Source organism: Drosophila elegans, unplaced genomic scaffold, assembly GCF_018152505.1.
Source record: "Drosophila elegans isolate 14027-0461.03 unplaced genomic scaffold, ASM1815250v1 contig_814, whole genome shotgun sequence".
In the NCBI taxonomy this organism is placed as follows: Eukaryota; Metazoa; Arthropoda; class Insecta; order Diptera; family Drosophilidae; genus Drosophila; species Drosophila elegans.
The window spans coordinates 13,260,711-13,288,481 of NW_024546167.1; the positions used below are offsets into that span (position 1 = coordinate 13,260,711).

Genomic DNA, 27,771 nt, shown 5'->3' on the forward strand with positions numbered 1-27,771 from the left:
GAAAAATACCACAGCAGTGGAAACCTGCTATTACGACCAACGGATATTTAAATTGGAAGCAGTTTTTTATTTTGAATATGTAATCTAAAAACTTACAACTTATTGTTTGACATATTTTCTAAATATAAAATCTCAGGCCTTTGAAGTTTTTAGCATCTTTAGCAACTGGAACAGTTGAGATGGAGTCCTGAAAGAGTATAGTATATTAATTAGAATTAAGTGCCAAACACTTACAATATTCTACGCAACTAACCGACTGGAGTTGTGAGGAGCTATAATTTGATGTTGTCTGCTTTCCAAGTCATTTTTAGACTGCTCTGGAATTTTAGTAACGCCCTCAAGGGCTCCGGATTCCGTATCTGCACCTGGATCCTTTTCGTACAATTGGTTTGTATCTGGTTCTGGAGTAGATTGGCGCAACATCATTTCACCTGATGAGAATGATACTTTGTAGAGGAATTTTGCATACTTTTTTTTTTTTTAGTACTTACTTAAATAATATTCAGCCATTGAGTACAGCCAGTTGGAACCCATTTGTGGGGCCAAGCCGATGACGACCCCATCCACTTTTAGCTGATAGTTCTCAGTGCCCTTCTGCCTCTGATCGTAGAGAATGTCCTCCCGCTGGAAACCATTGTCGGAATAGTCATCATACAGAACCTCTAGCAGGTCGCTGACCACGTTCCTCGAATTCGCCGGCCTGATCTTCCCACCAACGGGTTGGGCCAGAAGTTTGCCAAATGCCGGCAATATCAGGGCAAAGACAAACAGCCGGTTGGTGAACTTGCACATTTTCCCCAAGCAAAAAATGGACAGGACCGATGTGCTCCAATGGCGTGCGGTGAATGATTTTAGGTTCTCAGCCGCACTAAAAACGAGCCCACTTCTGCACCAGAAGAAGACCAAGAAAACCCGATTTCTGGACACAGTTCAATGGCCGCCAACCCAAGCCCAAAGACTTCCGCATTGCCAGGGAGCTGTGGGAATCATCTTCGGCTCCGAGCATTTTTAATGCTTCCTCGCAGCCATATAAGAAAGCATTTCCATTCGGGAGGAACCATCTGTGGAGCAGATCTGTGGCTGGTTGTCTCCGATTCCACATCGCCATTTGGGTGGAAAATGTAAACCAAACTAGGGGATTCCTTTCTAAAGGCTAAACACTATTGGTTAATGGTTAATGGTTATTAATGGTTAAAACAATATCTCTACAAAAATAAAAAAATTAAAATCAGAAAATTCAGCTAATAATAGATGGGGAACATTTTTGTAAAATACTATTGATAATGATTAAATTTACTAAACAAGAACACCCAATTGTAATTTTCTATGAATGAACTTTCAAAATATTTTCTAATAAAAAAGTATCATAAAAAAACGTGTGAATTTCAGGGTAAGTTCTCTTTCTTCCATGTAAATAAACAAATAAATATTTTCTGGCGTTTTAAAGATGTGCCACCTTCTGTGACTTTAGAAATGAAGCGTGATTGTGATTCCAAAAAATGTTAACCCAATAACCTCGATTCAGGCTAAGCCCAAAAGAAATAGGAAATCTTCATGACTATACTAATTGCCCCGCTTGCAGTATATAATATATAGTATATAGTACGTCCGAGATCTGTTGACTCTTTCAGCTATCTAGTCTGGGTGCAGTTCTGGGCGCAGGTTCAATGACTTGACCACAGGAAGAGGTTGGTGCTGGTGCTGGCAGTCAGTCGCCTTTGGTTGCGCCCACCTGCAAACTGGTTTTGGCCTAGAAAAAATTGCATATTGCAAATTATGGAGCAGCTGGCCTTTGTCTCTGGTTAGTGATTGCCGTTTTCTGGCCCCTGGCTGTCAAGATCTCAGCCTCATCCTTCAGCGCATCATGATCATGCACAGTCGAACCGTTAGATCTAGTGCTAACTTCCGCTATTAGCCTAAGGTAAACATCTAAATGGTAATTAACAGGCATAGTACTAAAAACATAAAACGTAAGCTTAACTAAAAAAATTGTAATAAATAATAAAGATTTGAAAAATGGGTAGTAATAAATTTTAAATCGTGTTAAATAATAAAGATTTGAATTATGGGTAATGTAAGTTTCAGATATTAGTAACCTTATACATAATAGTTTTAAAAAATAACATTATTAATGATTACCCATTGTGAGTCAAGATCACGTTCAGCTTTCTAGTTAACGATCAATATGTTCAGTGGCGATTAAGATTTTGTATTTATTGGTAAGACGTTTTTCGTCGGCTTAATTCTAGAGTGTGCAAAGTATGAAACTAACATTTAGGCTGGCAGTCTGGCGGTTCTCCCTTACTCCTCCTCAGTAGCCCTCGATCTGGCGGCAGGCTCCGTAGCTGTCCCGCCGCTCGCCGCGGGCACAGCGTGCCAGTCCGTCCCGGAGGAGGGTCCGCGACTCGGCCAGATCGTCGTCATCGGCCAGCAGGTCAAAGCTAACGATCTCCGGCTCCAGGGCCTGTGCCCTGGTGGGCTCCTCGTCCAGCTGCCAGGAACGTGACTGATCGGCAAAGTAGGTGGGTGCATCTATGGGTGGGTACAGGCCATTGGCGCCGCCTCCAAGATCGCTGCGGTAAATGGGAGCACTGATGGAGCGCGGACTGGCGAAGTCGCCGCCAGTCAGACGATTGGTATTCAGGTAGCTATCGCCCCTCAGCGAGCGGGAACTGCGAAAGTATTGCGATCCCGGATGGTTGTAGCTCTCGAGCAGATTGGAGCCACTGCTGCTGCTGCTGGCGGAAACGGGGGGCAGGGCCTGGATCAGCTCCGGTTCGGCCTCCAAGTGATAGGGTTTAATCAGTTGCGGCATGGGTATCAATTGGGGAGGCAGTACGTCCACCTGCTGGCGCTGCAGACGCTGTGCCTGCTCGGGATCGCTGGCCGAAATGTCCACGTGATAGGGCGAGCGTCCCTCAATGAATTCCGGCAGGGGCAGCGCTGGCGAGGATTGGTGATGGTTCTGCTGCTGCTGCTGCTGCTGTTGTTGCAGCTTCTGGAGGTGGCTCTTCTGGTAGAAGGACTTCAGGGAGTTGCTCCTCAACGGGTGCTTGCGCTTGAGGGCTCCAGGCCCCTTGGTGTTACCACGGCCCAGCAGTTCCAGCAGGCTGATCCCCTCCTGCGGTCCGGGCGGAATCAGCAGGATCATAAAGTTCTCGAGATCAGCGCGTATATTGTACTGCCCCTCCTGCCGCTGATCGTAGGTGACGGTACGCCGACGCAGTGCCTCCTCATCTCCGCTGGAGGAGGGCAGAGGAGGTTGTAGTGCTATGGGTTGGCCACTGGATCCGCTGGATTCGATGGCCTGCGGCGGAGCCATGGCCGGAAAGTGCTCCTCCTTGATGATCTGCGTCTGGGTCTGGGCATGGGTCTGCTCGGAACTAAGAGCCGGTGGGGTAGATAGCTCCGTTGTGGAGCTCAAGGGATTGGCCAGAGTGGCCGCCAGCAGCAGCGGCAGTAGCGTGAAAGTCTTCCAGGCCATCTCTCCTTTGATTGATTTCAGATAGGTTGCTCCGCTCGGCGTTCTTGACTCGCGCGCTTCTGCCTCGCAACTGATTCCCAGTCCGACGGGAGAGTTCCGATGTCGGCGCAGGCGCAACTTTCATATTCTGGCGCTGGCGTCGTCGGTGCACTGAGAAAAATATTAATAAGTACTATCGGTTCTTTATCTTTAATTGCTTGACTACCCACGAACCATTATTGTTATCCATATTTATCAAGGCTTGAGAAATAGTAAAAAGTACTAACCCCTAAAATGTGAAAACAATACGCCTTATTAAAATGCATAGTTTTAAAACATTAATCATTTAATATATATTTTAAAATTGTTAGAAAAATCAACAATATATTATTTGTCAATTTGAATTACGCTTTTTTTTTATCAAAAAGGAAGAGTGTATATTTATTTAGGTCTATTTTATAATGTAAGTCTGTATAAATCGTACTTGCTTTATTGACAATATCAAATCATATGTTGGTTTGATGTTCGTTTTGGTAAAGTTCGTTTTGTGTTGAGATCAGTGAACCGTAAAGTCCAAATTTAATATCAATCTAAAAGGTTTAAAAAAAGAAAACCTTTTTTAGGCAATTTTAAAATTTTTTTAAAAAAAGATTAGTTTTTGATATTAATTAATTAAATTAAAATAACTATTATGATATAGCCTTTGTTAATATTCGGAATAATAAAAACATTTTTGTTTTGTTATTATCATATGTTTTAAAAAGTTTTATGATCAAAGGCCAAACAATTACCTTTAATTTATAAACATTTCGCTGAGTGTAACTCCTCTGCTGCTGCGGCTTTCTTCGCTCTTCTCGATGCTCGGTTCTCGTTCTGGTTTTGCTTTTATTTATGCCACTTACTTTCGGACCGTCTCTTTTTGTTCGGCCGTGCCCATTTCGACGGCGTGACTTGGTAGCCGGTGTCCATCTCCGTTTATTGATATTGCCCAGCCGTTAGGCGGGGTGTGGCGGTGGTGGAGGAGGAGGAGGAGGTGGAGAAGGTGCCGCTGTCACCGCGGTTCCCATCGCCCGGCACAGTGGAGCTCGCAGTCGATTTTCACGCCAATTAGCTAATGAGGAAGCGCTTTGTTCCCCCATTGACTAGGCTAACAGCCACATCACGTACGCATCCCAATCTCAGCGTCTCAGTGCCCGCTGTCACCTGAGCAAACGATATAAATCCGATCATGAGGGTTCTATTAAAATGATTTGTGCCTTCGCCAAACATAGGTGCAGCATTTATGTACTCACAGGTGCGGTCATAAATAAAGTTCTACAGATTCTGACCATAAGATTAGGCGAACAGCAGACGAATTCAAGAATATATATGTTTATGGATATTAAGGCATTTAAAAAGGGCAAAGATAATAGCCCAGAGTAGTCTCTATATATAATATCATATACTTTATTTCTACTAAGTTAAAGAAATATTAATTTTGTTAAATAAAATGTTTCAGTGATCGACGTCTCTGATTTACCAATGGAATAGTAAGGATAAATAAAATACAATCAAATAAAGACATTCATACATTGCGATTAAAAGTTATTATAAAAATAAAATTATTAAAATAAAAACAACAATTTTTTTTTACTATTTTTGAAAATGATTTTTATATTCGAAAATTTAATTTAAATAAAAATCATATTAAACTTAAATATAATTCTTTTATAGCTAATATAGTTCATTATTATTTTTTTCCATTTAATATGCATTGTATATTAATTTTCCATTTCCATTTCCATTTCAGTTTTTCATCAGTTTTGTTATACCCCGATGTCCTTTAACATGACCTGCTAAAAACACTTTCTCACAGCTTTATTAATGTGGTCCGATAACAAAATTCCCATTCTACTTGGAATTTGTTTTTTTTTTAATTTAATCTGATTTTAAATTTTAAGTGTGATTGAGGACTTTCAGCTGTCATCATGGTATACAAATGTTTTTTTAAGCAGGCAAAAAGGTTACTTATGATCTGTAATCTCGATAAAAGGGGTCAGCGGATAGTCATAAATCAAATGACGATCTCATTTTAAAACTCGGTTTGAGCATTTCAAAATATTTTGTTTTATTTGTATACTGTCTTGTGTTTTACAAAATGTGAGGGGCGAGGAAGCCCGGGATTCTGGCGGGTACATGAATAGATTTCATACAAAATAAAGCGTGCAGTGGCGCTATGGACGACGTCACACATTACAGTTGAATGACATTGGGATTTGCTTTAAAAATAATGATTCTGTTTATGTGTTTAGGTAATTAGAGGTCTTTGCGGTTATTTTAGTTAAAAACGTTGCTGCCGTGCGTATGTGTGTGTGTGTGTGTATTTGCTTTTGCCGAGCAGTTAAAAGTAATACAATGGAAATAAATAAAGCATAGCGCATGGAATTCGATTATGTCTAGACGAATATAAAACATTGAATTATCGGTTGCTAATTTAAGGTCAGCGGAAGCGAGCGTTGTCTTTTTAGGATTGTTTTGAGGATTATGCGTAACCTTTGCAATACAATTAGAAATCTAAAGGCTAGAATAAGTTATAAACTGTTCTGTTCTTGCATAATTGAGTTTATGGACTGGAACTTGTCTGGCCGCCACTATAAACCTATCAACTAATACTTATTTGATATCTTAGCAGCAGATCAGATCACTTGTCATCCTTACTTGTATAATTGATCTACTGTGGGTCAATAGAGTTTGAATTCAATAACGTCAAGTTGGGATTAAGCTCTAGAGTTTTAGAATTATCATTGGAAGAGAGCATTACATAAATAGTCATTGAGGAAAAGCCGAAACAAGCTTCAATATAACTGTAGCACTAGGATAAAGTCAATTTTTAAGTATATTCTAACTAAGACAAATTATACATAATCTCACAAGAATTGTTTAACTAAACAGCCTCCACGATGTACAGAAAACTTGCAAATCAACTCGCAGCTAAATACAAAATCGCGCAATCCGATGCCCTAATCCTTTTTCTTCAACAACTCCTCGTGCTGTTGTTTCTCTGGCTGTCCGATCTCTTCTGCCAGCAAAGTCTTCCCCTTGGACAGCATCTCCTCCTGAGGCACTCGTTTGTGAACAGTGAAGCAGACCCGGTTGAAGTGCTCGCACATCTGGTTCACCACACTGGCTCCGTACTGCCAGTGACTCAAGGTGGTCACTATGAGGAGCATGTACAGCAAAGGTCTCTCCAGCAGCGGCAGCCACAGGCTGACTAGGAAGGACATGGCGAACATGGGCGTTTGCCAGTGCCACGCTTCGCATCTCGTCACGGACATTTGGGAGACAATCAGTCGGCACTGAAATATATAAATTTAAAATAAATAATTAAAATCGGTCATTCGTTCTTAAACCCATTTAAAGCCATCTATTTTTTGCTGTTGGAATTATATTTGATCTAAACTGACTTAAATTTGTAATAACTTGGAATCTTAAAGAATTGAACTGCAAAATGGTCTAGCGTTTGAGTTTGTTTCTCAAAATTTGCTCAATCATTGGATCGTTCTCGTGGGGGAAAACGAAAGTGCCGCGGTCTCGTTTCAGATAGCGGTAAGCCCTGTCCGAGTACCAGCCGTAGATCTGGTTGACCGTCATCGGTTGCGGCGTGCCGTGTTTCATCTCGAACTTTTCCTCCACTCCCTCATCATAGCTAGCTATTTTCCGCTCATTTTGCAGCGACGCCGGGTCGAGCTTCTCGCGTATGCGACGCACCTCCTGACTCGTGCAGTTAAAATACGGCCAGTCGTGACGGGCATAAAACTTCAGGGACAATGGACGCTCATATTCCGAGGCGGTCGTGTATATGGTATCCTTCAGTGATTCGCGGCCGCCTTCGTTCGACTTTTCCAACTCCAAGTCCTTGGCACAGCGCCGACCACCACAGCAAAAGGGTGGCATTTCGAACTGTTTTTCCCTGTGTGCGTTTTATCACATTAAAATATGACTCATTAAATGTAGTTTGCGGCTATTTGGCAGTAAAGTCCGAGCCAGGGGGTCGGAAAAAGATGGAGACACACCCGCCTCTTATCTAGATTGAATGTGATTCAACCAACACGCGACACAGTTTGATAAGTGGAGTGGAACAGCATGGTGACTGATTACACTATTTTGCTAGCAATACAATACAAAATTTTAAACCAATCTGTCGAATTAAAAAACAATAAGAATGACAAGTAATCTAAAAACTTATTGTTTTTTTTCACAAAAATGAAATTGAGAGAATTCCAAAATAGTCATATGTTTTAAAAAATATATGACACTGTATAAAATTGATAATCATATCGTATAGATTAAGCTTAATATTTATGCCACTCATTTAAAGTACTTACGCTGACATTGGAGAAGATGGTTCCGCTCAGCATGAATAAGGCGCGCGGATCCTTTTCCATGATGTCGTTCGGCGAGACATATGGCCAGACCAGCAGGATGACGAAGAAGGTGAGAAACGGCCACATGGGCCTAATGGCCTCCCAAAAGGACAGCATGCGTCCAGTGCGATGCGCATAGGAGCTTAAAATTGATGGCTGTTAAAAAAAAGAGAACTAACCAAAATTTAAATGTAAGACCTACTTGTACACATTAATGATGACTAGGGGAAGATTGGCCATGGCACTGACATGCAGCACAGCCTCCATAACATTGCCCAAGGGCAGGGTGCCGTAGGATCCCAGCGGCAGCTCGAACTTCCAGCGCTCGAAGCCCATCCACCAGGTGACCAGATACATGGCCGTGCTGCCCCACATGCTGAGGTCATAGCCCCAGGGCAGGTACAATATGCCCGTATTGTACTTCTCCCAGTGAGAGACGAAGAAGTTGAAGTAGACCGTCAGGCAGACGTAGTACATCCTCATGGGCCGCACCGAGTACACCCGGCTCCGGCCGAAAATACTATACAGGCAGGTCGGAATCAGCATGGCCGTGTACGAATCCAGTCCATGATCGAAGAGCTCCCCCAGCGGACCAGACAATCCAATCCTTCGCGCCTGCTTGCCATCGATACCGTCCAGCGTGTAGGCCAAAAAGATGTTGACTGCCGTGCAGAGCCACACCCACGAGGGTATGGGCGTGGATCCCTCCTCCCCGGAACTGGCCTCAAAGTTCCAGTCATAGTATGACAGCAGCACCAGGTTCATGGCGCCGAACAGGAAGCCCAGGAAGGTCATCAGGTTGGGCGCAAACCAGCGCGGGAAGAACTGCAATGGGTGGTTGGGTTGATTAGTGGATTGCCCCCTTATGAGTATTGATTTTTGCATGATATAATCTACCTTGACTAGCCAATTCCAAAAGGGATGCATCACATATTGACTCAGTGGGGAAGTGTCGATGGCACTGTACTGTAAATAGAAATTTCTGATTAAAGGAGGCAATTCTGTGGTTGTAAGTAAAAATTTATATGATTAAAGAGGCGGAATCTCATCCGTTTAACGACTATTTCAATGGCTTTGGCTTTCTTTTCTTTTCTTGCTTTATTTCGCTTTGTCTGGGTTCCGCTGCTGGCTTTCTATAAAAAGAATTTTAATTGAAAACAAGTACGGGAATACCGAGAACTGGTTTTGGTTTTGGGTTTGGGTTTTGGTTTTCTTTGGCATTAAGAAGGTCACCCCCTCTTGAAGGAAGGTACAGCCGCCGCTGTACATATATCCTTCTTTTAGATCCTTTTTTGCCCACCTTGTAGTTGTCGAATCCATTAATATGGGCCTGCGTCAGATATTGGGTGTCCGTCAATCGTCTGAATAGCTTTTGCATTTTGTTATTGATGTTTTTCGGGGGGCTACAAGTCGAAATCGGGATTTTTAAGTATTTTTAATCTAAACGGAAAAACACGCGATGGGAGGCGGGGGTTTTTTTGATAAACGCAACGCCTGAACGCTTCCGACCGTTAATTAACTGAATGGCCAAATCAAAACATGATGACTGAAACTGAACGTAAACCGAACTCGAAGCGAAAATGCAGGGCACGACTTTCAGCTTTGGCTGGCGTTTATTTTTATTGCGAAAACTATTTCTTTTCTGCCGCTGCTGTTGCCGCCGCTGCTGCCGGCTGTTTTTTTCACGCTCTCACACACACACCGACCAACACTGACGCGCTTTAGTGGGGATGTTTTCCAACACTGCAGTCGCACAGCTGTGAGCACGAAAATAGTTCTGCCGCCAAATATAATTTTGAAAAATTAGTTAGTTAGTCCACTAGTCGTGATTAAGATCTTTGCACAACAAAGAAAGAAGAAACATATATATCGTTGTTTTCTAAGCTTTAAAAACATCTTAATAAAATTATTTGGTTCTTTCTATTCTAAAATCATTACAAAATTTCAAGAAGAATTTATTGGGATAGCTAAAAAAGTAGATTTTTTTTTTATTTTTTACTTTTTAATTGATGTTGTTTTTTTTTAAAGTAAATGACACACTTCTAACGCCATGAGCTTCAGTTCTACTAGTCCCTTGACCACATTTGTTCATATATAACACTATTAATTTTTAATCAATCATGCAATTGTGTTGCACTTGCCTTATATGCAAAGCAATTCAAAATTTATTAACGACAGTGAGCTCCGCATGTAAATGCGCTGTAAATTGCAGGAGAGAAGAAAATAATGTTGCTTTAATAATAAAAATACAAATTTATGTTTAAAACTGTATGGATGGGCTTTATTTATTGTAAGGACGTTTCGAAAAATTCGCGTTACAGTTAACAAATCACATTGTTTACAAAAAATACAAAAGAATGCACATATATATGTATAAATAAGTCTAACTAATTTGCTTAACAAAATGTGTCTTAATTAAATGTGGGGAGTGTGAAACAAAATTTAATTAATAAACTCAACGGCTATTGCTACTGCAGATGCAATTAGTTAGCTCTTTTCAGTACGCTTCCTGACTGGTATAGTTGCCCTAATAAATTCGCTACGCATGCCAATAGATCGGTTAATTTTACGGTTCCTAATTTGACTTTTTGAGATTCTTTTTGCGTATATTCCCGGGACAACCGCCGGCACTGAGAAGGTGTAATTTCCAGCCGCCATCCTGGGGCAGATGCACATCGTCATGACACAAAGGACATCGGGCAGCTCCCGTTTTCAGTTCTGGAGAGAAGTTATAAATTATATATAGTAATAAACGGTATATTGCAATATCGGGGTCCTACCCCGACAATAGTCCTCCATCTGATGCAACTCGTAGAGCTGCTTGTGCACGGATTCAGTGCAGCGGGCACAGACCACATAGCTCTCCTTGGCATCACATTCCGCTGTGGAATGACAATTTTATTTATTATATTGAACTATGAAAGGGTCCTTAATACTCACTAGTCAGGTGGTAGTTGAGGGCGGCTACCTCCAGCACTTGACTGCATTGTGGGCACTTGGTGAGGAACGGACAGGCCTTCCAGTAGTGTCGGTCCAACTGGCTAGCGTCACTGCCAACACACGACCAGTCGCAGAAGGGGCAACGTCTATTAAAATGTACACACAAATGTAGCTCATATAAAACCGTATAATTTTCTCAAAAGCGAAAGGAAACATTACATTTGTAAATTTCGAAAATTGATTTTAAACAAAATTTTGAAATTATGAATACCCAAAGTTTCAAGCTCTAAAAATATTATTTTAATAAAGTAATTACTAAATTTCAGTAAAAAATAAAAATTATTCCCCAGAGGCACATTATTATTTATCGTATTTATCTAAAAAATCTTTCAAAAGAGCGAATTTTTGTTAATTGACTAAATAATGAAATAATAATCCTAACAAAATACTTGTTTAAGTTTTAAAGTCTTGTCATTGATGATTTTTAATTACTCACATCTTAGGTGAATTATCTTCAGTGGACTCCGAGTTGGAAGCGGATCCCTTGCACGAGTTGGATACGGATAGCATGGAGCGCTTCAGCTGCTCGTTGTACTGCTGTTTTCCATTGCAACTCGCGTATCCGTTGTTGGAACTGGCCACTGGGCCGAGACCATGTCCACTCCGGCTGGTCATCAGCCGAGAAGCATCCGAGCTGGTTGAAGCCTTATCCGCTGGCGGAGTGGCCGCATCCCCCGAGCTATGACCGCCGCCGTATTTGTTGGCCTCCAACAGCTCCTGCTTGCGATCCAAGTCCAATTTGTCAAACTCGGTGAAGAGTTGGCGGTAGAGGAGATTGCGGCGCGTGATGTCGTCATCCGGAGGCAGTTGTTTGCGCACCAGGCGGGGATTAACCTTGTAGACGAGCAGCAGGATGCGTTCGGCCACCTTTCGCACAGGCTCCGCCGGATGATGGATGCCGGAGCAGCCGCACTCGGACAGTGCCCTGCAGGTGAGCCCACTGTGCTTGTCCGTGCTGATGCCCTGTGTGTGCACCAGTTGCTCCAACATCTGCAGCCGGCTCATGGCCAGTCGCTGGTGGGTTCCAGATCCAACGCTTCGCGACAGTGCCGGGGCAACCAGGTGCTGCTCCGCTACCTCCGGACACGCGGCGATACTTAGGATCGTGTGCTGGGCCAGGGTGTGCAGTCGAGCCGATGGATCACCGGACTTGGCCAGCAGTTCGGGCAGCAGGCGGTCCACACAGCGAGCCACCTCGTTGGGCGAAACTCGACCGGGCACGTACTCCAGGAACAGCATGCGCACCGTTTCCGTGGCCTGGCCGAATACGGAGTAAACGGCGTCCCTCACGGCGCGATGGAGGAGCAGGGCTGCACTGCGGGCCACTTTGTTGGGACTTGCGGCATGCTCGTTGCCCGAAACGTCCTCCAGGTCGTGATCCTTGAGAAAGGTGCGCAGGCGCAGCAAGCCATCCTCTCGATCCTGAAATTGACGTGAATAGAACTGCTCCACCTGGAGAATAAAGAGAAGTAAGTAAAAAACTAGAAAAAATACTTTTTAAAAATTGATTTAAAAATTTTAGGCTTAAATTTTAAGAATAAAGATTTAATTTAACTAGAGAAATCGAATTTTTCACACGAATAAGAAAAGTATATTAGGAAGATCTCAAGAACTCGCGGTTTGTGAGGAATAATTATTCAAGGACTTTGTAAAAAAATATCTTTTAAGGGATCCAAAAAATGTTCTAGTACTATTGGAACTAATAAACATGTTATAAGCTTTTTTCAAAAACATGTTATAGTTCTTAGCATAATATATTTTAATGGACTCACCAACTCACTGCCGAAGACCAGGATGGGTAGGGCTGCCTGGCGGCGTTCGCGGTCGTTCAAACGCGAACGTCCCCGGTTAGGATCCGCTTCCAAAAGCGCGTTGCCTTGGCACTCCCTTAAAAATTCATTAGTATTTGAACTGTGAGCGGTTTGTGTTTTGTGGTATCGAAATGGCAACGTTTACGGATGCGGTTACAATATATAGGAGTAGAAAAGTAAGTACATTTAAATATAAATCAACAGGAAATGAAGGCTTGCTTCGGCTACCGAAGCTTAGTGTATTTTAAATTAAAATATAGTTTATACTTCATCTTAACCCAGAATCGTTGCTACTTTTAAGTAAACATGAAAATACCCTTTAAGCATTGTTGAGAAAATTCCTGAAAACATCACCCAATATATTATTCACAAAAGCAAAAATAAATAACTTTTTTTTTATTAATTAGCTAAAAAAGAAGTCATTTTTAAATTATTCCTTATAATTTATACATTTTTAGCAAAAAGTCTTACAAAATATTGTATTGTTTTACTTTTAAATACCGATTTTAAAGTAAATTCTATGACAACATAGAAAACACTTCTCCAGACGAAGCTAAACGACCTTAAAAATAAATTTTGTATATGTGTTCTACGAAATAATTTAAAATTTAAAAAAATCGGACCGTTATAGTTGATCTTTCGCTAGTGTTGACAAACATTCAAACTAAGACTACGAAAAACGTGTCGTCATGCAACACTGTAATCGACAGCTGTGTAAACAAAAAGTAATTAATTACTATTCCACAATTGTTTACCTATTTGACAGACAACTAGACAACGATTACGCCGCACTCTACACTTGGTACTCACTGTCGCAGCGTGGGAATGGCCCGCTCCTCGTAATCCTCGTAGGAGTTCCGCGGAACGCTCTTGTTACGCCTGCGCAGCGATCCCTGGCGACTGGACATGGGTGAACTGTGCCGCGAGGGCAGCCGCGGCGACTGGGGCAGCTCATCGTGTGACTTGCGCCAGCCGCCCAGCGAGGGAGTGGGCGTGGCCTGCAGGGAGGTGGGCGCAGGAGCGGGAGCAGGAGTGGCCACCACACTATCATTACCAGGCTGTCCCTGCGAGCCATCCGTGGAGGACTTGTCGTCCAAACTGAGACTCGTCAGGCTCTTGGGACTGTAGGTGGCTTCTGCCAGGGCCTGGGCCACATCCTGGAGACTCGGAGCGGCCGGCAGACTGGGCTTACCGCCGGCATAGATCTCACAGCTCTGGTCATTGGTGCCGAGTGCCACGCCCTGCGGTTCCAGCAGCTGCTGCACCTGCAATTGGCGCAGCACGGCTGCCCTGTACATCTCGATCTGCTCCTTGCGCAGCCTCGCCGTGGTGAAGTCCTCCTGCTGGACAGCCTGCCGTTTGGCCAGCGCATAGCGTCCCAAACGCTCGCCGGCGCTCCTCAGAGCGGTCATGCAGAGCTTTAGTTTGCGGGCATACTCAAACCGTTCGGCATTGACGGCCAATACCTTGCGCTGCTCCAACTCCCGGATGGACTGCACAATTGACTCCTCCACGTACATGGAGAAGAGCAGGTCGTCGCAAATGGAGGCCAGGGCCAGTTCCCCGGTAGCCGTGTCCAGCGGTGGTGCCTCGTTGCTCAAGTGTTCCTCTCCATTGCCATTGGTTGGCCCCACTTCCAGATCCTCGCCAAGGACATTCACAGCCAGCAGCGAGATCTGACCCGTGCCATTGTAGTCGTTGCCCTGCACGCCAATCAGACGCAACTTGAGGTGGGTGCCCCGCCGGGGACACACGGTGACGCTCTGCAGCTCCCGCGACTTGTAGTTGGTGTTCGCATTGTCCGCCAAGGCAACGAAGCCCAGGAAGTCAAAGTACTGCGAGGATGGAGTGCTGGGCAGGGATTTGGGCGAGTAGTGCAGCCAGAGCTCCACTTTCTCAGCTGTGGAAGAATATGGAAATATTGATTGGGATATTATTAAGATCGCAGTCAGTTACCAAAAAATAACTTAATAAATATTACATTACTAGCATTTTTCAGTAAGTTCAATCAAAAATGAGCAGTCCCATATATCTTTACATTAAATTTACTGTACAATTGGTTAATTCGACCAAAGAAACTTTTATCCTGGCAAGATTAAATATTCAAATATGTGCATATTTTATTCCCAAGTTAATATTTTTCTTTATGTTCTTTCAGCACATTCCAGTTTAATTGAAAGACAACTCTATTCACTTACGTATAAGATACTGGTGGGCCAGAAGCTGTATCCGGTAGATCTTTGCCGGCTGCTGAAAACGGAGTATAATGTCATGCGAGTCGAGCCCGCAGTCCGGAGCACTCCGCCATCCGTGAACAGTGGGTCCGTGATTGTTAAGCTCGCTGGCCGGAAAGTTGACGTCCTCATCTGAAAGCACACAAAGTGATCAAGTCATCATTACTTGGCTCTGAGTAATAAAATAAGCGGACAGGTGACATTTCTCTTATGTGGACTCTTTTTTTTGCATTCTAAGCTAAAATGTTCCCCTCGGGATTATGATAACATTCTCTTATTCACTTCTCTTTTGTACTTTAAGCTCTTTTACAGATGCGGGCAAAACAAAATAATTAAACAATGTTCTACAAAATTATGATCAATTAATAATGGTGTACAAATAATAAGCCATTTCTTTCTAAAAATTAAATTTTTAATTTAAAAACTTCCGGAAAAGAGTATTCAAGCAAGATTCATTAAAAACACATAAATATCTCATTTAAATTAGAGTAAGAGCTTCAAGTCGATTGTTAAAAGTAGTTAGCTAGAGCTGTTATTTTGACCACAGCTGTATTGCCATATCTCACATGTTTTTCTCTCTTTCTCTCTATCTCTATCTCCAGGTTCCACGTTCTATGTTTTGTATTTAAGCGATGGCGAGCTGTATGTGCTAGTTTAGTCGTCACTCAGCCGCTCGTACCGTGCCCTGTATCTGAGATAGTACAACTAAACTTCGGCATCTGATAGTATAAATAACTGACTTAAAGTCTATTAAAAAAAGAAACGAAAACAACGAAAAATGCCGGAAGGTTATACGGGAGCCACGGCCTGGCTGCAAATCCAAAGCCTGCTGATTAGCGTAAATCACATGCTGATCTTTCTGGTGGCCGCCTTCTTTTTCGTCCTGGCCCGCAGTCTGGAGTTTCAGGACACGGCCATGCACATGTTCATGACAGGCATTGGAGTGAGTACATTGCGATAAGCATTCGGCCACATAATCAATAATGTTAGATTGACCTGGATAAGGGACACACTTGTTATCTTATCGAAGCATTTAAATTTAAAAGGCTTTCTCTTTTTTTTGAACAGTTCCACGTCCTAATTGCGCAGGCCATGATGTCACACTCCAAAGTTAATCCGCTCACCCGCTGGCTGTCGCATCGCAACAAGTCGCGTTTCCACGCCATCCTCCAAATTGTGGGTGGCTCCATGGTCCTGTTGGGCGCCCTGGGCAAGTTCTCCAGCAAGGAAGTGCACTTCAACACCTGGCACGGCCGAGTGGGTGAGTATATAATTGGGTTTTTAGTTGCCTATGCTTCGAGTTAACTAACGAAACTGACAATTTCTAGGTGGAGCAGCTGCCTTTGGCTGTGCGGCCAGCATAGTGGGCGGCTTTGTCAACTATTTCCAGCCCAAGTTCGCCCTGAAGATGTTTCCCCCTTCGGAGCTGCGTTTCCGCCACAACTTATTTGGTTTGGTCACCTTCAGCCTGGGTATGGGTGCCATCTACCTGGGCTACTCCTCGAAGTTCTTCACGAAGTTTGTGGACAATGACTTTATTCCCGGCATGATGCTGATCACTGCGTTGGTCTATGTGCTAACCATGATTTCCCCAGTGTCATCGCTCCTGACTAAACTTAAATACAGGTCCAAGAAAAAGGCAGAGCAGGCCCAATAAGCAATTCTGGCTGAGGCCACGGAGGCTAACCGGAAAGTGTCAGGTCCTAGTACAAAAATAAAGAGCTTGGCGTCTAGCCAAATTGAAACTTCTGGCCGCCGCTCTAATTGCATATGCAGACGCAGAAAGAGTCGACAACCGGCAATCTGTCAATATTATAATGAAATATTATGGTCATTGCGGTTGCAGTGGTTTTAGCCCGTGGTAAATTGGCCGAGACTATAGAGAATTGATTTAGCTGCTAATAGAATTTAAAATCCGAATATTGTCAACAGATTAGCTGCGGGTAAAAGAGCAGCGACGTTCCATTTTAAATCCCAACGTCCTGGCGCACTAGGCGTATGCGTGTTTTATCGATTTCTCAAGTGCAGTGGAGCTCAAAAGGAGTATGGGAGGTAGAAAAACTGCTCCCTTGGTCAACTCCAGACGCAACTAAAAATACAATTATAAACGTAAGGAAAACATAAAATAAAGAAAACAAATAAGCAAACTATGGCATGCAAATAAAGTCTATTTGCTGTTTTGCGTTTGAAAATACCCCAACGATTGTTTACCTGAGGCGAACACCACGTTGAAAGGTATTTTCTTGGCCATGTTGACGACGTCAAAAGCGCACAACTATGCCTAACTCACTGGCCAACACGCACATAAAGACCACAATTTGATTTAGCGAACTAAACTGTCACAAAGTTACAGGAAATTCCTATACAAAATAGTGGTGGAGAATCATCGATGTTTTGAAAACATCGGTTTCATCGATGTTTGGCGGGGCTGCCGATTTTCAACCATTCAGTTTTGTAGAAAGTTAAGGGTTTATAAGAACTTTATACTGCGTCCCTGCATCTTTGTGCAAGTCGAGAAGTGTATTCAGTCAGACTGGCCAACGACTGTTCTACTTTTGTGAACAAGCTTATATTTTTAAGCAAGAACATTTACATAAATTTGAATACAAATTCTGTTAAAACAAAAATTTTATTTCAAACGTCTGCAAATTTCGATGATTCTCGACCTCTATTGCAGAACCCGCGTTGCCAACTAGGCGAAAGTTATCGATTAATGAAATCGATTCACCGACAGCTGTTTCATATTTTACACTTTCCAACACTTCTCTAATTGGTATTAGAATTATTTACACGGTTTGGAAAAATTATAGCCATGCCAACAAGTGCCCATAAATATAGTATACTGCTGCCCACCTACAACGAGAAGGACAATTTGCCCATTATAATATGGCTTATTGTGAAATACATGAAGGCCAGGTGAGCAGAGGCTTCTTTAAAGCGTTAAAACAGGCATTTAAAGTTCTTCCCGTTGCAGCGGTTTGGAATATGAGGTGATTGTTATTGATGACGGCAGTCCGGATGGAACGTTGGATGTGGCCAAGGATCTGCAGAAGATTTACGGTGAGGATAGGATTGTCCTGAGACCGCGGGGCTCCAAATTGGGACTGGGCACGGCCTACATACATGGCATTAAACATGCCACCGGGGACTTCATTATTATCATTGATGCGGATTTGAGTCACCATGTGAGCAGAGATAACAGATTGAAGTTAACGAAACTAATGTGTATAAATACCGCTACAGCCTAAGTTTATACCCGAGTTCATCAAGCTGCAGAAGGAGGGAGACTACGATATTGTATCCGGCACTCGGTATGCCGGTAATGGAGGCGTCTTTGGTTGGGACTTCAAGCGCAAGCTCATCTCGCGTGGCGCCAACTTTCTGTCCCAGGTGCTTCTGCGTCCGGATGCCAGCGATCTGACCGGCTCCTTCCGGCTCTACAAGAAGGACGTCCTGGAGAAATGCATCGCCAGTTGCGTGTCCAAGGGCTATGTCTTTCAAATGGAAATGCTGGTGCGGGCCAGACAGCATGGCTACACCATTGCCGAGGTGCCCATCACCTTCGTGGATCGCATCTATGGCACCTCTAAGCTCGGCGGCACCGAGATCATCCAGTTTGCCAAGAACCTGCTGTATCTGTTTGCAACCACATAAAGAACACCCACCATCAACTGAGTAGATTTTTAAATTTTTAATTTTCTTTGGATTTCCTTTGCTTTGTACATTTGGTAAGATTTGCTCAAAGAATTTTACATACATCTAATGAATTATGCATGAGAAATTTGTTTGCCATATTTATAATAATTCCAGAGTTCCCCCCGGTAGACTTCATTTATAATTTGAATAATGATAACTAGCGTTAATTGATTTAATTACTCAAGTCGAAAACTTTGTGCTGGTTGTCCGGATTGCCGTACAGAGTGCCGCAATCATCGTCCAGGGCGTCGCCCGATCCGCCGCCGTAGTTCTTCAAGGCCAGGGTCAGCAGGGAGTTGCGATCCTTGAGGGCCAGCACCACGAAGGCTCCGTTCGGCAGGATCTCACAGGTGCTCACCTGCGCCGGCGGCTTGAACACGGCCAGGGATTTGGCTGCAGGAGAGGATTGTTAAGCTATTTTTGGATCAAAAGAAGACGGAGACTAAAGGGCTTACCCGAGTTCAACTCCCACATGCGGACGGCCGTGTCACGTCCTTCTTTATCGTAGGAGAGCAGCACCTTGCCCAGCGGATCCAGCTTCAAGAATGTCACTGGAGCATTGTGGCCGACCAGGGTGCTCTTGCAATTGCCCGTGACCAGATCCCAGATCAGAATCTTGGCATCCTCCAAGCCGGCGATGACGCAGGCATTTACCTGGGAAATGGCCAGGCTGACGGTGTTGCAGGTGGGCTTCCACTTCTTGAACAGGGTGCCGCTCTGCAGGTCGTACACCACAATGAAGTTGGGCGTCGTCGGCTCGTTCAGCTCCTTGGCCACCACGCTGACGTAGGAACCCTCGTGTGTGATGGCCGACAGGGAGGTGAGGAAGTCGTGGTGGGGGATTCGGAGGTCATAGAGCAGCTTGCGCTGCGACAAATGCCAGACGAGCAGTGGGAAGGGCTTCTGGGTCTCATCGCCGCACACCAAGATCCTGGAAGTCAAACAAAAAACTAAGGAACTCCTACAATTTGCCATTTTTGCGGTTAGTTACCGTCCGTCTCCAGAGACCAAAAGCGAGTTGAGGAAGCGATCCTCGCCTGCCTTGAAGGTGGTAACACAGTCGCCCGACTCCAGATTCATCAAGTTCACATACATCCGGTTGCGGGACAGGCAAACCAAGTGGTTCTGATCGTGCAGACCGAAGTACGGCATCTTTTGGTTCATTACGCCTTTGAGTGTGACCTGGAATTGGAAGGAAATTTTATATTGGTATGATTTTATGATTATTTTTACATTAACAAAACCTAAGGGGCCTCATATAAAATATTAAAAATGTCTGAAAGTATGCTACAATATATTTTGAGTCTGAAAGTCCGATGAATTCGTTTTGAATATATTTACAGCATACTTTTAGACACCTTTGCAGGTGATTTCAAAACCCTAGTGATTTCTATGGTACCAATATGTTACATTTTGTTAAATTTTCTTAAGTTAAATTTATAATAATCAAGTTATTAGTCAAAATCTTATGCTCACGCTTTCTAATTACTTTCTATTTATTTGCCAATTTAACTATCACTCACCTTAAACTTTCCCTCGTCCAGATTGATGACTCGGATCTCGCGACGGCACAGAACTGCTGCCTCATAGTTGCCCACTGGACACATCGCCGTCGGCTGCTGGATGCCCTGCAGCTCCCGGATGCGGCAGCAGTTCTTCACATCCCAGATGCAGATCTCAGCTCGCTCCGTGCACATGGAGGCCACATAGCAGCCGGACTGGGGCAGATTCATCAGGACGTCGTAGCCCTTTACCGGGGTCGCGGTTGGAGCATCCTCCTCCGACGGCTTCTCCTGCCCCTGATTGCCATTCTCCGCATCCAGATCCGCGTTCAGAATCTCAAGGAAGGCGAACTCCAGTTCGTTGGTGTACTCCCACCACGAGCGTATCTTCTCGTCGTCCTTCAGCTCCGGCGACTCCCTGAAGCGCGTCTTCAGGTAGTACTTCATCAGCGTGTAGAACTGCTGGCCGTCGTAGCTCAGCTCGTGCAGATACTGCTCGAGGAATTGCTTCAGCAAATGGATGTGCACGTAGCCGGTGGAGCAGCTGTCGCCGCCGGACTTGGCCAGCCACTCCGCCTGCAGGATGTCGTGGAGCAGGTGCTCCGGTCCCGTGGCGTGCACCTTGTTGGCGATCCACTGCAGGTCCGTAAAGTAAAAGCAGTTGAAGAGTATGTCAATCTTGTGCGGCGCCGGCTTGTCCTCGATTACGGCACAGAAGTGATGATAAGGCAGTTTTAAGTACTTTTGGTAATTGTAGCTGTGGGAGAGAAAAGATTATGAAATTTCATCTTTCAAATAAGGGTACTATTTGCTATGATATTACTCTAAAATATTATTTTGTAATGTTTTTTTGAGATGGAATTTATAATTTAAAATTTCGGCAAGTTAAAGCTGAAGAATTCGCAGTCTTAGCCATTGAAACAGACGTTAAAGTATAAAATAAATTGTTTTAAAATTGTTTTAGAATTTGCTATCAAAACAGATTTGTGATCTAAATAAATTGTTTAAAGGCGTACAAAAATACATAACTTTATAACTTTGCTTAAATGGTCATTTGTAAGAATACCTAAGATGGCCTAATTTAATTACTAACTACATTATTTCTAGTGATTTTGTTTTAATCAAATCATAGGAAGGAGACTCACGTGTTGGCACCCTGGCTACCCTTGAACTCGCTGTCCTGCCGGTCGAAGTAGTCCCGCAGCGCTTCATGTACCAGCCACTGCTTCTGCGCATACCTCGCCAGGACGGCGCGTCCAAAGCTCCTGTCCGCTATCCTAATATTCTTAAGACCTAAGAGCATTGGTCCCATCAGCCAGCAGAACTTGGACCAGACCTTGAAGGCGACCTGCGCCTCCAGCTGGGTCATTTTCTGGAACACCCCGAGGCAGTCGCTCTCGCGGATGCCCCACGGCGACAGCCGGACGATCAGCAGCAGCAGTTCCACCTGATCGGCGGCGAACTTGGACTCGAGCACCTGCAGTATCCGGCCGGAGATGTCCCCGATCTCGCTGATCGGCTGGGCCACATGCCCCAGCCAGGCCAGCCACCACAGCGACTTGGCGTGGTAGGGCGTCTTGCCGTGCAGCGTCTTCCACTCGTCCGGCAGCTTGAGTGCCCCGTTGGCCGCGTAGAAGTCGCCGCCGCCGGAACTGAGGATGTCGTGCCACTGGCGCTCCGTGAACTGACGCAGCCGCAGGAAGCATCGCTGTGGTATGCCCAATTGCGCCAGCGCGGCGAGCATATCAAAGGAGTCTCCAGGCCCAGCTCCAGCCCAAGCCTCTGTTCCGTCCACTTCTTCGCCCTCGTCCGCCAGCTCGCTGATGGTGAGGATCAATTTGGCACTGCCCAGCTGCTGGGGTAGCCAGTCGAGCAGCTCATCCCGCTGCAGTTCATCCACGCCGTCGATGATCAGCACAAAGAAGCGCTGCTGCCGGTCGAGTATCTCCCGAATCACACGGGCATAGGCCTCAAGAGTCTGAATTTGGAATAGGACACATTAACATAAGCTCTCTGGCATTGGTTAAACAGTGTTTTCCTTACGTGAGGCACTTGGCATTGATGACCCGTCTCCAGGACCGACATCTGGTTGGCCATTGAGCCCAGCAATGAGGTGAGATCCGAGGAGCGGGCACTGAGATTGGCATATCTGGTGGGGGTAAGACAAAAATGTTTCATTAACTACAAAGTTACAAATTGAATAGGTTCAAGGAATATTGTAATAATATTGCAAAGATTTCGATTCTTTTATCAACATAAAAGAAAACATCATGTAACTTTATTCTTTTTTTTTTAAATACATTTTTAACCTTTACGAAACGAAGGCTAAAATTATGTTTTGTGGGGAATTCCCTACTGTTTAAAGCAAGCTATTCAGCAATTAAATACAATTTTATCAATGAACATCATTAAAGATGAAAACTCTTCAATTAAGATAAAAATATTTTCAATTAGTTCTGAATGTACATTTATTAGTAGCAATCTAATCTATCGATAAGCTGCAGACTTAAATAGGAAAATCTATAAATAGCAAGTCAATGAGAAACAGAAATAAATGATTGAACTACATTTAGAAATCTTTAGACAGACAATAATACTACATTTGTAGCACCTTTTTGGGGTCGGTTTTGCCCCACCAATAAGTATTTTTTGACTATTGATAAGTATTTTTAAACTGGTAGCTTTAATAATGATTAATCAAAGCTTACCTCAGTATGAGCTGGGCATCCGGCTTCCAGCGGTGCACGTTCTCCATGATCTTGGAGACCAGGACGCTCTTGCCGCTGCCCCGGGCGCCGGAAACGACCAGCGGTTGGGCGGTGCTGTCCCGGATGTAGCGCTTCACATCGTTCATGATGTCAAAGTTGGCCGAGTTCTGGGCCAGCAGCTTCGAGTAGTGGCCCACAAGGCGCAGCTCTTCGAGCAGCACCCGGTCCACGCCCAGCGTGTTGTAGGGGATGCTGCTCTTCTGCTGGTGCTCCTCGAAGATCCCGGCCAGCGCCTTGTCCAGCAGGCTCTCAATGACCGCCGACAGCTCTTCGTCCAAAATGCTCATCGTGGGCAGCAGCCGGATGAGGTTCTTCTCGCTCAACTGGCTCTTCAGTCCGGCATAGACATGGCTGATCCTGCGCTGCACCTCCAGCTCCAGCTGGCTGGCATTCTCCGACGGCCGGGCCACCTGGCTGCCCGTCTGGATCCAGATGCAGCGCTTGGCCAGCTCCTGGCTGATCAGCACCGTGTTGTTGATCTCCTGCTCCACCACGGTGGTCAGATACGAGTCCTTGACGTCGTCGGAGAATAGGCGCAGCAGGACGGCCAGCAGCTCGTTTAGCTCGCCGTTGGCCTGGCCGGAGTACGGGTCCACCTGCTGGGCATGCAGCCGATGGCACATCGGCTGGTACGAGTTGTCAATGGTGTACCACTTCTCCAGCAGCAGGCGCTCCGACTCGCTGGCCATGCCCAGCACCGAGGTGAAGTCCTGGCTCTCGATGGTCAGCGGCAGCATCGGAGTGCCCAGGGTGGCGCCCAGGAAGAGTACCGGCACCACATACGCGCCGGCCGAGTGACGTGTGATCTCGCACAGGCAGTTGGCCGCCTCCTCGTGCCCGCCCTGCGCCTCCAGCGGCGTCTGGGTCCAGCGCTTCACCTCCTGCAGCCGCGAGAAGTCCTTCCGGGCATTCCCGTTGCCCGGCTCCGTCTCCGGCTCGCTGTCGTGCACATCGGCGATGATGAAGTCGAAGCCGCGGCTTTGGCACTTGCTCTTGAAGTGTTTGTACAGGCTGTGGACCACGCGCTTGTGCTTCTTGTACTCGGTGCTGTTGTCCGCCAGGATGTAGACCACTATCTTCTTGTCCCGCTCGATCTTGCGGCCGGGTGGCGGCTTGCCCTGCAGCACGCTCAGGTTTCCGGCTCCGGGATTGGCATTCGCCACGTCACTGGGCGCCTGCGCCCCCTGCGGTGTGGTGCTATTCGAATCTGTTCAAGGGACAAAAAAAGGATGAGTTTCTTATAGATTAAAGAATTATAAATTAGAACCTGTATTGTAGGTTTGGTTTAGCAAGACTTAATCTGAAGAATTCGCGTAGTTAGGAAAATGTAGCACATAATGAGGGATCATTATCAAATATTTGTATCAATGAATTTTGGTTAATTTTCAATCTGTTTAAATCGATCAAAAAGAATCCTAAGCTTAAGCTGCAGAATTCGCAAAAAAAAAATGATTCAAAAATCATTTAACTATAAATTTAGGTGTCTCAATCAATTAAGGATATTTTCACAGGATATTCTTATTCTTCAGCTGAAGAATTCACTGACTTAAGAAGGGAAACATCAAATATATATGTATGTATATATATATATATATATATATATTATATATATATTATATATATATATATATAAACTATATATATATAAACTTCAATCATTATATTCATAAGAAATGAATTAATTTTTACTTGAAGAGCAACTATTCATATCGATCAGAAAAAAGGTCTAAGGAAAAGCTGAAGAATTCGCGGACTTACAAAGTGAAACAAAAACAAATATTAAACAAATTATAGCTGGAGTAGGTATGAATTTAAGTGGACTTAAGCGTCTCTTGCTATTTTAGATATATTACTTTAAGGGGTTACATATTATAGATATTTGACTTACCCTTGTCTACTCCCCCGGTGGCTTTGCCCGGAATTGTCGGTGGCTGCTGCTTCTGCGGCTGATTGCCATTGGCCTCTGGCACCGGAGTCACCTCCGGAAGCGCCTCCACGGCCGCCAAGGGAGCGCGCTTCTCGTCGCCAGCATTCGAGTCGGTGGAGATCAGGGTGTCCTTCTGTTCCGCCTCCAAGTACGGAGGCGAGCTGTAAACGCCACCAAAATCAGTTTCCTTCAGCGAATCCCTGCCAGGGGCATAACCACTTACTCGTCTGACTTTTCGGAGGCACTGTCCTTGTCCTTCTTTTTCTTCTGGCCAGAGCTGCACACGTTGCCCATTGCGGTCTTTCGATTCCCTACTCTTTAAATTACAATTGACTATTGATGTCCTGCAATGAATGGTGGTGATGGAATCATATTAAAAAAACTAAAGCAAACTGGAAAACAAACGAGCAACCAATTAAACCGATTTGAAAAGAATACTTCTTTGGCAACACTTCCCTAACAATTTTTTATTACGTTAATTCAGTTTGTTTATTTATGCGCACTATTGTGTCGAAAAGGTATCTTAAATCCTGTGACCAAGACAATTACTTTTTCGGTAAAAATAATATTTTTTTTTAAATTGTGAATAATATTCATAAATTGTTTATGAATTCCAGTGTTTAAAAAAACTCTATATTAGCAACTTCTAATTCACCGTTCCGTTATTTTGCAAATAAAAGAATACAGTGGGAACATCACAGCTGTTGCAGGGAATCTCATACCCTTATCGATTAAGGACCTCTTGAAATCTATACAGCTGGGAATTAAGGTCCTTTTACAAAGATGTTTCCCCTTTAGCGATATGGAGCACTTAGTTATGTGTAATTGTTCCGTAATCATGGTCGTTAATAGTTGATGAACTGCCCCATATACATATGTATAGTTTTTCTTCACAACAGGTCAATGACAAAAACAAAGTGCTTCGGGGCCAGCACATCGAGCACATCCTGCGTGTGAGCGAGACGAGGCGATGGCGGGCAGAGAGAGAGAGAGAGAGAGGCGGCTGGTGGAGAGGAAAGAGAGTGAGAGAGAAAAGCTCTCTGAAGAAGCGATGGAAAGCGAACGCATGCTCTCTGCGGGAACTTTTTATAGAGATTTTCTGCGTTGAATTGGCATTGGCGTTAATCAAGTGGTCGAGTGAACTGGCCCAAGTGGGTTGTGGGTGGTGGGTGATGGGTGATGGGTGGTTGTGGGTGGTGGTAGGAGGAAGGTGCAGAATGGGTGGTGGATGGTGGGTCTGGGTCTGGGTCTCGTCTCGGATTTATTGCGGGCAATGCGCTTGGCTGGATTTTTGTGTACACGCTTGAAAATTGTTGACGCGCAAGCATATATACAAGTATATCACCTATATGGGATGCTTAAGCCCCATTCCCCCAATTTGGGTATTTATTGGATATCAAAATATTTTCAATCACTCGACCCACAATACACACAGCATTTGTCTTTCGCAAACGATTTGAATTTCTTTCTGCAGGACAGGATTGAGGAGGGTGGGGAGGGGTGGAAAGTGGGCTAAAAATAAATCCCCCCTATATACACAGAATATATGCTTTTGAATCTGTTAGTTCGACATTTTGTCGCAGCGGAATTTCGAAATGGTTCAATATCAATTAATTTGTCAAAGACAACCGTGTGAATCTGTGTATATCTTTCGCTCGCATATTTATATTTCTCTTTTCGCCGATGCCATTTGCAGCGCACTCATTCGATGCGGTGTGTATACAGCGTTTAGTTGGTTATTTGATTTATTTTAATACACAAATTCCCGTCCGACGTCCGTCACTTACTTTTCTTTACGCGCTTTTCACATGCGCCCCCGAAAACCCGCCGCTCCCGCTCCCGCTTCCGAACCCAAACCCGAACCCGAACCCTATACCCCCGTAATCTGGCGCACCGAGTCTAAAACATTTTCCACCCACTGCACTTGCACTTTGCTCAATTAATTGCCTAATCAAAATGTTTGTTACACACACGCCGCGAAGACATTTCGTCCGAAAAGTGTATCTTTCGAGTGCGTTTTTCGTATTGGGTCTTTCGCGTTTTTCCGCTCGATTCTCTGTCTTTTTTTTTCAAATTTTTTTTTTTTTTTAGGATGGCAGTGCGCGTTTTGGCTAGGTTTTCCTTGTGCCACCGTCGTCGTGCTCGGCGCTCTGCGTTTTCACTGCTTCTGGTTCTGTTCTGAGTTCTGAATCCGTTGGAAAATCGGTCGCCAGCGAGTGCGTACAGCGGAAAGCTCCGGAGCTTTTCCGGCCATCTGCTCTCGAAGCTCCCCAGTTAGACGAGGGCTGCAATCCGTTCGAATTGGCTCCATCGGGCATGCCGCCAATTACTTTGGGCGGTATGGTGAAATAAACGGTTTTTTGCAGGTCAAAATAAACTTATATCATTTATAAAGGCGCTTCAGGTGTAAGCGACAACAATAAAAATTTATTTATTTTAATTTAGCTTTAAAAAAAATATATAAAAAAAACAATATTTGAAAAAGGTTCGTATAATAAATTTTGCATTGCCACCGAAATTACTTTCAAACGAGTTTCACCATTAACTCCATTTCAACTGAAACATCATTTGAATTTAATTACAGTTTGGTTGAAAGATTTTTTTTTTGATACTCTTAGTTCATTTGCTTCTTAATGTTGGATTTCTTATCTTTTTTTATGTATTGCCTTAAAGTTTTAAATATTCTTTTAGGAGACTATACAAATTTCCATGCATTTAAGAATAGACTAGTATAGGAGGAAATTGTTCTTGCTATTATTTAGGTCAACATGTATTTTGACCCTAAGCTATAGTAGTTTAAATTATTTGTTGTAAATTTATAATCTCGTTGAACTACATTCTAAGTTTTCAATACAAATAAGTATTTTCCAATGCCTTAAATAAAATCAAAACTTTAAAATAAACTCAGTTGTGCTAATAACAAAGGCATTGATGACATTTTAAGCCCCAATAAGTATGCTAAGATTT

The 27,771-nt window shown here is 44.0% G+C and overlaps 8 protein-coding genes across 9 annotated transcripts; 2 read left to right on the top strand and 6 right to left on the bottom strand.

Moving 5' to 3' along the window:
* Positions 1-132: 132 nt before the first annotated feature.
* LOC108138733 lies at positions 133-819 on the bottom strand. Its single transcript, XM_017261112.1, has 3 exons — positions 492-819; positions 254-431; positions 133-187 (listed from the first exon to the last, which is right to left on the bottom strand). The coding sequence occupies exons 1-3, from the start codon at positions 790-792 to the stop codon at positions 133-135; spliced, it is 534 nt and encodes a 177-aa protein (XP_017116601.1). The 5' UTR covers positions 793-819.
* Positions 820-2,188: 1,369 nt separating this feature from the next.
* Positions 2,189-3,564, bottom strand: LOC108138644. Its single transcript, XM_017260984.2, has one exon. It carries the CDS (start codon positions 3,482-3,484, stop codon positions 2,312-2,314), a length of 1,173 nt encoding a protein of 390 aa, XP_017116473.1. The 5' UTR covers positions 3,485-3,564; the 3' UTR covers positions 2,189-2,311.
* A 1,987-nt stretch (positions 3,565-5,551) lies between these two features.
* On the bottom strand, positions 5,552-9,550 carry LOC108139007 (ethanolaminephosphotransferase 1). Its single transcript, XM_017261606.2, has 5 exons — positions 9,167-9,550; positions 8,764-8,832; positions 8,069-8,691; positions 7,828-8,008; positions 5,552-6,798 (listed from the first exon to the last, which is right to left on the bottom strand). The coding sequence occupies exons 1-5, from the start codon at positions 9,242-9,244 to the stop codon at positions 6,463-6,465; spliced, it is 1,287 nt and encodes a 428-aa protein (XP_017117095.1). The 5' UTR covers positions 9,245-9,550; the 3' UTR covers positions 5,552-6,462.
* Positions 6,851-7,642, bottom strand: LOC108139008. Its single transcript, XM_017261607.2, has one exon. The coding sequence runs from the start codon at positions 7,394-7,396 to the stop codon at positions 6,956-6,958; it is 441 nt and encodes a 146-aa protein (XP_017117096.1). The 5' UTR covers positions 7,397-7,642; the 3' UTR covers positions 6,851-6,955.
* A 585-nt stretch (positions 9,551-10,135) lies between the features above and the next one.
* LOC108138938 (centrosomal protein of 104 kDa) lies at positions 10,136-17,280 on the bottom strand. Of its 2 annotated transcripts, none has more exons than XM_017261516.2 (8): positions 17,123-17,280; positions 14,876-15,043; positions 13,488-14,577; positions 12,639-12,753; positions 11,303-12,318; positions 10,807-10,952; positions 10,647-10,748; positions 10,136-10,584 (listed from the first exon to the last, which is right to left on the bottom strand). In XM_017261516.2, the coding sequence occupies exons 1-8, from the start codon at positions 17,160-17,162 to the stop codon at positions 10,442-10,444; spliced, it is 2,820 nt and encodes a 939-aa protein (XP_017117005.1). In that variant the 5' UTR covers positions 17,163-17,280; the 3' UTR covers positions 10,136-10,441. The 2 variants fall into 2 exon arrangements, with proteins under 2 accessions (XP_017117005.1, XP_017117003.1); XM_017261514.2 differs by having other exon boundaries at positions 12,639-12,777.
* Positions 15,514-17,105, top strand: LOC108138939. The gene is made up of 3 exons (XM_017261517.2): positions 15,514-15,854; positions 15,980-16,172; positions 16,240-17,105. Exons 1-3 carry the CDS (start codon positions 15,690-15,692, stop codon positions 16,566-16,568), a joined length of 687 nt encoding a protein of 228 aa, XP_017117006.1. The 5' UTR covers positions 15,514-15,689; the 3' UTR covers positions 16,569-17,105.
* A 384-nt stretch (positions 17,281-17,664) lies between the features above and the next one.
* Positions 17,665-18,589, top strand: LOC108138905 (dolichol-phosphate mannosyltransferase subunit 1). Its single transcript, XM_017261456.2, has 3 exons — positions 17,665-17,827; positions 17,886-18,096; positions 18,155-18,589. The coding sequence occupies exons 1-3, from the start codon at positions 17,724-17,726 to the stop codon at positions 18,563-18,565; spliced, it is 726 nt and encodes a 241-aa protein (XP_017116945.1). The 5' UTR covers positions 17,665-17,723; the 3' UTR covers positions 18,566-18,589.
* Positions 18,590-18,692: 103 nt separating this feature from the next.
* Positions 18,693-26,985, bottom strand: LOC108138904. The gene is made up of 10 exons (XM_017261455.2): positions 26,592-26,985; positions 25,028-25,148; positions 24,766-24,965; positions 22,818-24,084; positions 22,153-22,258; positions 21,255-22,087; positions 20,131-20,866; positions 19,599-19,789; positions 19,063-19,538; positions 18,693-19,000 (listed from the first exon to the last, which is right to left on the bottom strand). The coding sequence occupies exons 2-10, from the start codon at positions 25,096-25,098 to the stop codon at positions 18,780-18,782; spliced, it is 4,101 nt and encodes a 1,366-aa protein (XP_017116944.1). The 5' UTR covers positions 25,099-25,148; positions 26,592-26,985; the 3' UTR covers positions 18,693-18,779.
* Positions 26,986-27,771: the final 786 nt, after the last annotated feature.